Source organism: Coregonus lavaretus (assembly GCF_964263955.1).
Source record: "Coregonus lavaretus genome assembly, chromosome: 34".
In the NCBI taxonomy this organism is placed as follows: Eukaryota; Metazoa; Chordata; class Actinopteri; order Salmoniformes; family Salmonidae; genus Coregonus; species Coregonus lavaretus.
Window position 1 is genome coordinate 4,134,486 of NC_140021.1, and position 12,231 is coordinate 4,146,716.

General features: G+C 42.1%; 1 protein-coding gene across 1 annotated transcript; it reads right to left on the reverse strand.

The window, feature by feature from the left end:
• Positions 1–6,125: 6,125 nt before the first annotated feature.
• On the reverse strand, positions 6,126–11,378 carry LOC311109235 (B-cell receptor CD22-like; the record flags this gene model as incomplete). The annotated part of the gene is made up of 7 exons (XM_084152077.1): positions 6,126–7,650; positions 8,029–8,086; positions 8,199–8,292; positions 9,264–9,524; positions 9,659–9,964; positions 10,197–10,583; positions 11,372–11,378. The coding sequence occupies 7 exons, from the start codon at positions 11,376–11,378 to the stop codon at positions 7,372–7,374; spliced, it is 1,392 nt and encodes a 463-aa protein (XP_084008203.1). The 3' UTR covers positions 6,126–7,371.
• Between the last annotated feature and the right edge of the window lie 853 nt (positions 11,379–12,231).

Consider the following 12,231-nt stretch of genomic DNA (forward strand, 5'->3'; position numbering starts at 1 on the left):
CTTTACAACCATCAAGATTAATTGTCAGATTTAACAGAAGATCTCTTTGTTTCTTGGGACCTAGAACAAGCATCTCTGTTTTGTCCGAGTTTAAAAGTAAAAAGTTTTCAGCCATCCACTTCCTTATGTCTGAAACACAGGCTTCTAGCGAGGGCAATTTTGGGGCTTCACCATGCTTCATTGAAATGTACAGCTGTGTGTCATCCGCATAGCAGTGAAAGTTAACATTATGTTTTCGAATAACATCCCCAAGAGGTAAAATATATAGTGAAAACAATAGTGGTCCTAAAACGGAACCTTGAGGAACACCGAAATGTACAGTTGATTTGTCGGAGGACAGACCATTCACAGAGACAAACTGATATCTTTCCGACAGGTAGGATCTAAACCAGGCCAGAACTTGTCCGTGTAGACCAATTTGGGTTTCCAGTCTCTCCAAAAGAATGTGGTGATCGATGGTGTCAAAGGCAGCACTAAGGTCTAGTAGCACGAGGACAGATGCAGAGCCTCGGTCTGACGCCATTAAAAGGTCATTTACCACCTTCACAAGTGCAGTCTCAGTGCTATGATGGGGTCTAAAACCAGACTGAAGCATTTCGTATACATTGTTTGTCTTCAGAAAGGCAGTGAGTTGCTGCGCAACAGCTTTTTCTAAAATTTTTGAGAGGAATGGAAGATTCGATATAGGCCGATAGTTTTTTATATTTTCCGGGTCAAGGTTTGGCTTTTTCAAGAGAGGCTTTATCACTGCCACTTTTAGTGAGTTTGGTACACATCCGGTGGATAGAGAGCTGTTTATTATGTTCAACATAGGAGGGCCAAGCACAGGAAGCAGCTCCTTCAGCAGTTTAGTAGGAATAGGATCCAGTATGCAGCTTGAAGGTTTAGAGGCCATGATTATTTTCATCATTGTGTCAAGAGATATAGTACTAAAACACTTAAGTGTCTCTCCCGATCCCAGGCCCTCGCAGAGCTGTGCAGATCCAGGACAGCTAAGCCCTGGAGGAATACGCAGATTCAAAGAGGAGTCCGTAATTTGCTTTCTAATGGTCATGATCTTTTCCTCAAAGAAGTTCATGAATTTATCACTGCTGAAGTGAAAGCCATCCTCTCTTGGGGAATGCTGCTTTTTAGTTAGCTTTGCAACAGTATCAAAAAGAAATTTTGGATTGTTCTTATTTTCCTCGATTAAGTTGGAAAAGTAGGATGATCGAGCAGCAGTGAGGGCTCTTCGGTACTGCACGGTACTGTCTTTCCAAGCTAGTCGGAAGACTTCCAGTTTGGTGTGGCGCCATTTCCGTTCCAATTTCCTGGAAGCTTGCTTCAAAGCTCGGGTATTTTCTGTATACCAGGGAGCTAGTTTCTTATGACAAATGTTTTTCGTTTTTAGGGGTGCAACTGCATCTAGGGTATTGCGCAAGGTTAAATTGAGTTCCTCAGTTAAGTGGTTAACTGATTTTTGTCCTCTGACGTCCTTGGGTAGGCAGAAGGAGTCTGGAAGGGCATCAATGAATTTTTGTGTTGTCTGAGAATTTATAGCACGACTTTTGATGCTCCTTGGTTGGGGTCTGAGCAGATTATTTGTTGCGATTGCAAACGTAATAAAATGGTGGTCCGATAGTCCAGGATTTTGTGGAAAAACATTAAGATCTACAACATTTATTCCATGGGACAAAACTAGGTCCAGAGTATGACTGTGGCAGTGAGTAGGTCCAGAGACATGTTGGACAAAACCCACTGAGTCGATAATGGCTCCGAAAGACTTTTGGAGTGGGTCTGTGGACTTCTCCATGTGAATATTAAAATCACCAAAAATTAGAATATGATCTGCTATGACTACAAGGTCTGATAGGAATTCAGGAAACTCAGAGAGGAACGCTGTATATGGCCCAGGAGGCCTGTAAACAGTAGCTATAAAAAGTGATTGAGTAGGCTGCATAGATTTCATGACTAGAAGCTCAAAAGATGAAAACGCCATATTTTTTTTTGTAAATTGAAATTTGCTATCGTAAATGTTAGCAACACCTCCGCCTTTGCGGAATGCACGGGGAATATGGTCACTAGTGTAACCAGGAGGTGAGGCCTCATTTAACACAGCAAATTCATCAGGCTTAAGCCATGTTTCAGTCAGGCCAATCACATCAAGATTATGATCAGTGATTAGTTCATTGACTATGACTGCCTTTGAAGTGAGGGATCTAACATTAAGTAACCCTATTTTGAGATGTGAGGTATCACGATCTCTTTCAATAATGGCAGGAATGGAGGAGGTCTTTATCCTAATAAGATTGCTAGGGTGAACACCGCCATGTTTAGTTTTGCCCAACCTAGATCGAGGCACAGACACAGTCTCAATGGGTATGGCTGAGCTGACTACACTGACTGTGCTATTGGCAGACTCCACTAAGCTGGCAGGTTGGCTAACAGCCTGCTGCCTGGCCTGCACCCTATTTCACTGTGGGGCTAGAGGAGTTAGAGCCCTATCTATGTTGGTAGATAAGAGGAGAGCACCCCTCCAGCTAGGATGGAGTCCGTCACTCCTCAGCAGGTCAGGCTTGGTCCTGTTTGTGGGTGAGTCCCAGAAAGAGGGCCAATTATCCACAAATGTTATCTTTTGGGAGGGGCAGAAAACAGTTTTCAACCAGCGATTAAGTGCTGAGACTCTGCTGTAGAGCTCGTCACTTCCCCTAACTGGGAGGGGGCCAGAGACAATTACTCGATGCCGACACATCTTTCTAGCTGATTTACACGCTGAAGCTATGTTGCACTTGGTGACCTCTGACTGTTTCATCCTAACATCGTTGGTGCCGACGTGGATAACAATATCTCTATACTCTCTACACTCGCCAGTTTTAGCTTTAGCCAGCACCATCTTTAGATTAGCCTTAACGTCGGTAGCCCTGCCCCCTGGTAAACAGTGTATGATCGCTGGGTGATTCGTTTTAAGTCTAATACTGCGGGTAATGGAGTCGCCAATGACTAGGGTTTTCAATTTGTCAGAGCTAATGGTGGGAGCCTTCGGAGTCTCAGACCCCGTAACGGGAGGAGTAGAGACTAGAGAAGACTCAGACTCAGACTCCGACTCGCTACATAATGGGGAAAACCGGTTGAAGGTTTCTGTCGGCTGAATGAGCGACACCGGTTGAGCATTCCAACAGTATTTCCCTCCAGAAGCCATGAGAAAGTTGTCCGGCTGCGGGGACTGTGCGGGGGGATTTATACTGACGTTACTGTCTGTACTTACTGGTGGCACAGACGCTGTTTCTTCCTTTCCTACACTGATATTACCCTTGCCTAACGATTGCGTCTGAAGCTGGGCTTGTAGCACAGCTATTCTCGCCGTAAGGCGAGAATTCTCCTGTATATTATGAGTACAGCGACTGCAATTAGAAGACATCATGTTAATGTTACTACTTAGCTTCGGCTGTTGAAGATGTTGATGAACCATGTCCAGATAAAGCGTCCGGAGTGAAAAAGTTGAATAAGGGAAAAAAGTTGCGATGGAAAAAAGGAAAATAACGTAAAGTTGGCAGCTAAAACGCACAGGAAAATGACTCTTCTGTCTCGGGATAAACGTCCGGGGTGAAAAAGTTTAACGAAAAAAGATGAGTGAGGACAAAACTAAAAAGTTGGTAAATTTGTTGAACACAGAGATTGATTAAATGTTTATTAAAAGTAAAACGTGAATAGTTTGGCAGGTAGCCAAGTAGCAACAAACAGCACAGCAGTACGGAGACAATGCGGAAAACACTGTAAAAATAAGTTCTAAGAACATTTCCATTTTCTAATGAACCTTCTAATGTTGCACAATTTGTTTCAGTCACTTGAAACATTGCAGAGGTGGCCTTAGCCATGTTTCACCAGTTTCAAATGAAATGGACCCCAGCTGTCCACTGACTGATGTTTAATGGAAAGTGTGTGTTAGCCACTGATTCAACAGCTTTATATGGCCTATACATTTCATTACTGTCAGAAATGAAACAATTATACACGATACGTTTTTCATTGTGGGATAATAATATTAATTGCAGTTAATGTGGGGTGGGGGAAATGTCCCCAAATCGCTATGTCCGCCCCTTGATACATTGATAAATGCAACATTGGAAACTTTCGGCAATATAACCAATGTTAGTCAGAAAGGATCTTGTTCAAAGCACTTTTGTTTATCAGTGCTGGATTATGGTGGTATTGTTTATATGCAGGCCTCATCAAGTACCTTAACAATTCTTGACACAGTGTATTATGGTGCTTTAAGATCACTCACCCATCACTGGGATTTGAACGCTATAGTGCAATGGACCTCTCTCTCCACCAGGAGGCTAAAACACTGGTCCACTTTTGTGTGCAATGTATCGATAGGACAACTCCCTTTGTATTTCTGTTCCTTACTGACCAGATCAGTCACTCAATACAGTCTTCATTCACAGTCGCTGCTGTCCTTGTCTGTTCCTAAGGCTAGAACTGAGATGGGGAAACAGTATTTTTCCCATAATGCCCCTTCATCCTGGAACATGCTTCAAAAGATATTAAAGTTCAGGGAGTTAGTGTCCTTGCCTGTTTTTAAGACTCTGATCGACAACACTGTTTGTGATAGCTGCAGTTGTTTCTAATCTTCAATTGTATCTGTAACTTGTGACTCTTTGTCTTTTGTGTGTATTTTGTATTTTTCTGTACTCTTTTATTTACACGCTGCTATTTCCCTGTTTTGCCTTCTTGCCAGGTCGCCCTCGCAAAATAGGTTTTTAACCTCAATGGGTCTTACCTGGTTAAATAAAGGTTAAATAAAATAAAATAAAATCTCCCTCTCCTCTATCTCCCAGGCTTGAATGGGAATGTGTGTGGGATTTTAACAAATGTAGCTAAATCATAAACCAAAATATATCCAATTTACATAGTTAAATTTGAGTTCAGTAAATGATACCCGGTTCTCACATTATCTTTCAACACGTAAAATAGACTTTGTCAGAGACAGAGTAACTGTAATTGTAGTTGACGGATTATCACACACTCCTCAATTTCTCCTGCACACACTTCCTCTTTCATTGCTTCACTTCTATCTGCCAGGAAGAGCATGGTGGGCTGGGAGCCACAGGAGGGAGCCATCGACCTGCAGGGCCTGGTCAGCAAGGTGGACATGGGCACCCTCTTCATCGGTCATGTCTAGATGGGAAACAGCTTTTGTCAAATTGACGTCAAAAGATGATTACATTTTTTATTTTAGCTAACCATGAACCTTTTCCTTACCTTAATTTAATTATCCAAACTACTACGTTAATTCTCCTAACCTGCTGCACAAGTTCTCCTAAATTTGCTAGGAAAAGTCAATTTTCACAAAAGCTGTATCCCTTCTATAAATAAACCCTCTTCAACCTAACCAAGGCTTTTTGGGAGAAGGAGACCCAGGAGCTGAGGGCTTACTTTCCCCAGCATGTGGGAGCTGACCTCCCCCAACAGGAGGAGGGAGAGCTGAAGGCTCTGGAGGACAAGGTCAGGAATGAATTGAATCAGAAGGGAATGTTTGAAGAGAGAAAGCTATGACTATTGGACACTACATTACACACTGATGCTGCAATATGTTGGGGATGGGGATAGGGTGGGACTGATAAAAACAATCACTGACAAGCACATTGCAATTTTGCATTGAGTATATGTGGGTATTTAACCCAAAGGTTCTAAAATGTAAGAACATACAATGAAACGAGGTGTCTGCATGCAGTTCATGCTACCACACACTGTCAGTGGCTATATGAGTAGATATTAGGTGATAGAGCAGAATCAGTGTTTAGCAGTACCTTAATGACATCGTGCAATGAAGTATAACGGCATTGGATGTTTACAAGCTATAGCCCAAAGAATCATATCTAATCATGACAAGCTTTAATATCCATATTAATTTCAACATTTCTTGCAGAATGTTACCTCAATATCCTTTTATTTGCTCACTAGTCCCTGGGATTACTGAATGGCCATTGGCTACGAACATGTGGAGGAAATACATCTGGTTGGCTCAGGGGGAAAGATTCATTAGCATTTCTTCTCACTTTTGTATTATTTCCAATAAAAATCATTATGATCTAATGAGACATGCAACATGTTGGACCAATAAAACTGAGACTTCATGGAAATGTAATGTAAAGTTTTTATTACAGTGCAATTAATAAACAAACATCAATTTCAGCCACAAGTGTGTCTCTTGATCAACACAACATAAAAACTGACATAACTCCCCAAAATATATACATTAAAAATATATATGTAATGGAATATTTAAGATGAATAAAGTTCACATTCAGGTTAGAGTAATTAACATAATGTTTGCAATATTGATATAGTTTCCCTTTCTGTAACACATGATTTCCAGTATTCTGTTTCTAACACTCGGGATGATGGTCACTAGAATCAATGCTGCATGTTATGGATTAAACTCATAACTGTTGATAGTGATTGACTCCAGACTGGAGGTCCAAGGACCGAGGACACACTGATTATTATTGTATTCTGTGAAACACTGATTCTGTAGTAGCTGACAAAGCCACTGCCTTTTCTTTTGACTTCCTACAAGCCTCTCAGGCTGGTGTTGACAGAACATTTGTGTGTCTGATTAGGATATAAAGGGCTGGACTCCAAGAGGCCAGTTAGACATTATCTCTGCTTCTATGCTGGAAGTTGTCTCCCTGTTGCAACTTGTATTAATCCAGATTGATTTATGATTGACTTTATCAATGATTTCTCTTCTCTTTTGTTCAGAGAGTCACAAATATCATACCCCCAAGACATGCTAACCTTTCACCATTGCAATAACATGGGAGGTTAGCATTTTGGGGGGGGGAGTATGATATTTTCTCACTCATCATTTTTCACAATTCATTTAGGATTATGCGTCATCGTGGTAGCATCCACATTAATGTACAGTAGAAGTGTTTAGAAACATATTCTATTCTTATTTACAATAAAAGTGACTGCAGAATGACACAATACATTATTTACCATTCATTTCTATTGGGCACAAAATAATCTGAAACACAACCAAAACAGTATCAAGCTTGATGTTGTCATTGTGTGATAATATGGGACCAAATACTACACTTTTTACTACTTTAATACACATAAGTGAATTTGTCCCAATACATTTGGTCCCCTAAAATGGGGGGACTATGTACAAAACGTGCTGTAATTTCTAAACAGTTCGCCCGATATGGATTAAAATACCCTGGAATTAAAGCTGACAGTATGCATTTTAACTTCATAGTAACTGTTTCATTTCAAATCAAAAGTTCTGGAGAACAGAGACTAAAAAGTTAAATAAATGGCACTGTCCCAGTACTGTTGGAGCTCAGTGCACACAATACATACTGTATATACCCCAAATACTTAAAATGCACCTCTTTTATTCACTTGTGCATAAAGCCCATCTATGTAGTTAAGGTGTGGTTCCTGGGGCCCTCTCCTGGTCACATTGACTTCAGCGTACTCACTCTCCTGCCCCTGGACCCTGTTCCTGTCCTGGGCTGCAGCTGGGGTCTCTTTGGGCCGTAGTTTGGAGAAGTTGATGTCACCATAGTGGATCTCTTCAGGCTGGTCTTCTGCAGGTTCCTCTGGTTTCTCTCCGGTTGTGGTCTGGTTAACACACACCGTCCCAACCGGGGAGTTCTGTGGAGAGAACACAGAGAGAGGAACAGGTGTAAAGTTCTAAGCTCAGTCATTTGTAAAACTCTAAAGTCAGCAGGTTACACAACACATACTGAGGGGATGTCAATGACAATGTCAATTAAACTGACAAAAGAAAATAATTACATTATGACAACAAATGAGCTCCAATCTACAGAAAATACTGTCAAAGTCCAACAGCTATTCTGTTATCATTCAATGTTCTTACAGGATGTGGAACTGCTTTCAGTGTGGTCATCTCACCCTAAACATTCTCTAAAATGATGTTAACCTCATGGCTTTGGGTAGTTTCATCATTAATTCAGTAATTGCTTAGATACACTTTGTAGATGGTTTTTGAATGTTGAGCCTTATTCCCACCTGTCCCTGTGGATTGTCCGTCCTTTCAAGTCCATCGGGGAGCCTAGAGTTTCTCCTCCTGGAAGACATTTAGAAAGGTATTCTGAATCCACTGAGAGGGTTTTCATATGCAAAAGCACAAACACAACATAAATAAATAGTTTTGAATTGATGCCAGGAATAGTTTTTACCATCCAAAATGACAGACCAGGCTGATAAGCAGAAAGACCCCCAGAGTTCCTGCTGCAATCCCAAAAACCATTGGGTAAACAGGCTCTTCTTGCTCTGAAAATACAGCACATATTATGGTCATTTCTCACAAAAAGATCTCTAAAGGACAGTACATGAACAAAAGTATGTGGACACCTGCTCGTCGAACATCTCATTCCAATATCATGGGCATTAATATGTAATATAGAATGTAATTGTATGCTGTAGCATTAAGATTTCCCTTCACTGGAACTAAGGGTTCTAGCCAGAACCATGAAAATCAGCTCCAGACCATTATTCCTCCTCCACCAAACTTTACAGTTGGCACTATGCGTTGGGGAAGGTAGCGTTCTCCTGGCATCCGTCAAACCCAGATTCGTCCGTCGGACTGCCAGATGGTGAAGCGGGATTCATCACTCCAGAGATCCAGTTTCCTCCTCTCCAGAGTCCAATGGCGGTGAGCTTTACACCACTCCAGACGATTATTGTCATTGCGCATGGTGATCTTAGGCTTGTGTGCGGCTGCTCGGCCATGGAAACCCATTTCATGAAGCTCCCGACAAACAGTTCTAGTGCTGACGTTGCTTCCAGAGGCAGATTGGAACTCGGTAGTGAATGTTGCAACTGAGGTCAGATGATATTTACGAACTATGTGCTTCAGCACTCGGCAGTCCCGTTCTCTGAGCTTGTGTGGCATACCACTTCGCGGCTGAGATGTTGTTGCTTCTAGAAGATTCCACTTCACAATAACAGCACTTACAATTTACCGGGTTAGCTCAAGCAGGGCAGAAATTTGACGAACTGACTTGTTGGAAAGGTGGAATCCTACGACAGTGCCACGTTGAAAGTCCCTGAGCTCTTGAGTAAGGCCATTCTACTGCCAATGTTTGTCTATGGAGATTGCGTGGCTGTGTGCTCGATTGTATACACCTGTCAGCAACGGGTGTGGCTGAAATAACCAAATCTACTACTTTGAAGGGGTGTCCACATACTCTTGTATATACAGTGATTGTGTACTAAGATTGTGCCCGACGTGCCCGTTTCACCTTTATTAGCCAGCATCACTTCCTTTGACTTCCCAAGGCCGTGACTATTTCTTGCTTCACAGTAGTACTGTCCTCCATCACAAACAGTGAGGGTGTAACTCTGTCCAGATGCTACCTGTGTTGGTTTACCCCCACTGATCTGGAACCAGGTGAAGTTTGTCACAGGAGGGTTGGCTGTACTGCTGCAGGTCAGATTAACACAGCTGCCCACTAATACTGGATCAGCTGGACTGATGGAGGCTGAGGTGTCCTTAGGAGAGACTGAGGGAGAGGGGTTCATTTAGAATGTATCTGGATGTGGTTTATTGAACAGTCTAATCAAAACCACTATGACAATCATAAGTGAAAACATGATAGAATGATCTATTCTACAGGAAACTGTGACTAAATCTTACATGAAACGTTAAGCATCATGGTATGTTCAGCTGTCTTGTTGCTAGTCCCTACTGGGTAGACTGCAGTACAAGTGATGTTCTTCTCATGATGAAGGTACGACGGAGTGAAGGTCACCGTGGAGTGAACTGATTTGGTTTGGTCATGATTCTCCTGCAGTTGGTTCTCAGGTGTGAACTGTGTTGGGAGAGTCCATGTCAACTCAGGGGGGTGTTCGGGACAGGGAGCGACAGCAGAGCAGTTCAAACTGACAGCGGTCCCTTCCTTCACCTCACCTGAGACAGTAATGATGGGACTGGGAGGCAAATCTGTAATACATTAAAAATAAATATATTTTACTCTGACAGACACACTGTCTACTTGGTCTTATTCTACTCATATCATTTTAGAAAAGTTTATAAAAGTTAAATAGTCTCTGTCTTCTTACCCCTGACATCTATATTACTAATAGCTAAACTGTCCACTTGTTCTACTCTTATCTTTGATGCAAGGAATCTAAACTGGATAAAATAGTTGGTAAACAGTTAAATAGTCTCTTACCCCTGACATCTATATTAACAGACTTTTTATTGTCTGTTGCAATGTATGCTTGACTTGCAATCCTGAAGAAGTATTTATCAGAGTAACTGGTGGTTACATTGAATAAGACTGTGGTGCAGTTCTTCTGGGACATGTTTCCAGTTATGTTCCCTTGATATCTGTTAACCGTCTTACTACTGTTAAATATCACATTGTTCGGACTCTGAGCAAACTGTGGTGATTCTTTAATCCACACTCCAAAGGTAAGTATTGTGCTGTTAAATGTATAGTCCTTTTGGTCAGGAATTTCAAATGCACATGGGATTTGCACACAGGAGCCAGTCAGTACATCCAGTCTATCTGGCATTGTGGTGATCAAACCTCGTTCGCCAAAACAGGCCAAAACACCTGCAACATAAAGGACAACATCAGGGAGGTTATGTGATATTTTCAGTCCAGTCACTCTCTCCCAATATTCTCCCTCTTCAGCAAAACATATGAACTCATTTCAATGTACAGGTGATTCCTGATGTCGCGACTCCATGCCCTAAACTGGAGCATTCATCCAGCATTGAATCCAGACTATTAAACTATACTTATTAATCACGTATTTACCTGATTTGCTTAATATTAATAGTTAACAATTAATATGCTTAACATTAGCAGAGACATTTCTTAACTACCAATGCTGTGCTTTTCGTAAGGATGGTTCCCTCCAGCTCCCTGCAGCTGGTCTGGGCGTGCAGTCAAGGACATGGGATAGAGATAAACTTGAGGACCTGTATTGTTCCAATTTCTCGTTGCTTACACATAGTCACAAGAAGAAAACAAGGTGGCTCCTGATCTGCCAGGGAGGGGCGTGCATGTATGAAAAGCAGAGATTGTTTTGGACACTTTGCAGAACTTATGAAGAGCTACATTTCGCTGTTGACTCAATATTAACGTCTGCCTACAATTGCATAACTAAAGATATTTTACATATACTCAGTGTCTGTGTCATTTTCTAAAGTTTAACGTTTGTTTAAGAATAAGAGAATATCAGCACTGTGCGAAGAACCCTCTACATTATCAGGAGTCAACTGTACACTTTTCTACACATTGACACAGATGGGAATATACTGTAGCTCATACCATGAAATATCATCACAATTCCTCTGTCTGATTCATAACTAGTTGTTGCTGTGTGGAAGACTCACCTGACATAAAGAGGCCAATGAGAAAAAACATGTTCTCAGGACAAGCCATGTGAGAACTCACACACTACTGATCACCTGAAACAGGACAAACACACACTTACTAGTAGAGTAGCTTAACTCACACAACACTGAACAATTGAACAATCCCCATATCAAATACACTATATACACAAAAGTATGTGGACACCCCAACAAATGAGTGGATTTGGCTATAAATTGAGCACACAACCATGCAATCTCCATAGACAAACATTGGCAGTAGAATGGCAATGCTGAAGAGCTCAGTGTCTTTCAACGTGGCACCGTCATAGGTCCAATTTCTGCCCTGCTAGAGCTTCCCCGGTCATCTGTAAGTGCTGTTATTGTGAAGTGGAAACGTCTAGGAGCAACAACGGCTGAGCCGCGAAGTGGTAGGCCACACAAGCTCACAGAACAGGACCGCCGAGTGCTGAAGTGGGTAGCTCGTAAAAATCGTCTGTCCTCGGTTGCAACACTCACTAACGAGTTCCAAAATGCCTCTGGAAGCAACGTCAGCACAAGAACTGTTCGTCGGGAACTTCATGAAATGGGTTTCCATGGCCGAGCAGCCGCCCACAAGCCTAAGATCACCATGCGCAATGCCAAGAATCGTCTGGAGTGGTCTGAAGCTCGTCGCCGTTGGACTCTGGAGCAGTGGAAACGCGTTCTCTGGAGTGATGAATCACGCTTCACCATCTGGCAGTCTGACGGACAAATCTGGGTTTGACGGATGCCAGGAGAACGCTACCTGACCAAATGCCTAGTGCCAACTGTAAAGTTTGGTGGAGGAGTAATAAAGGTCTGGGGCTGTTTTTCATGGTTCGGGCTAGGTCCCTTAGTTC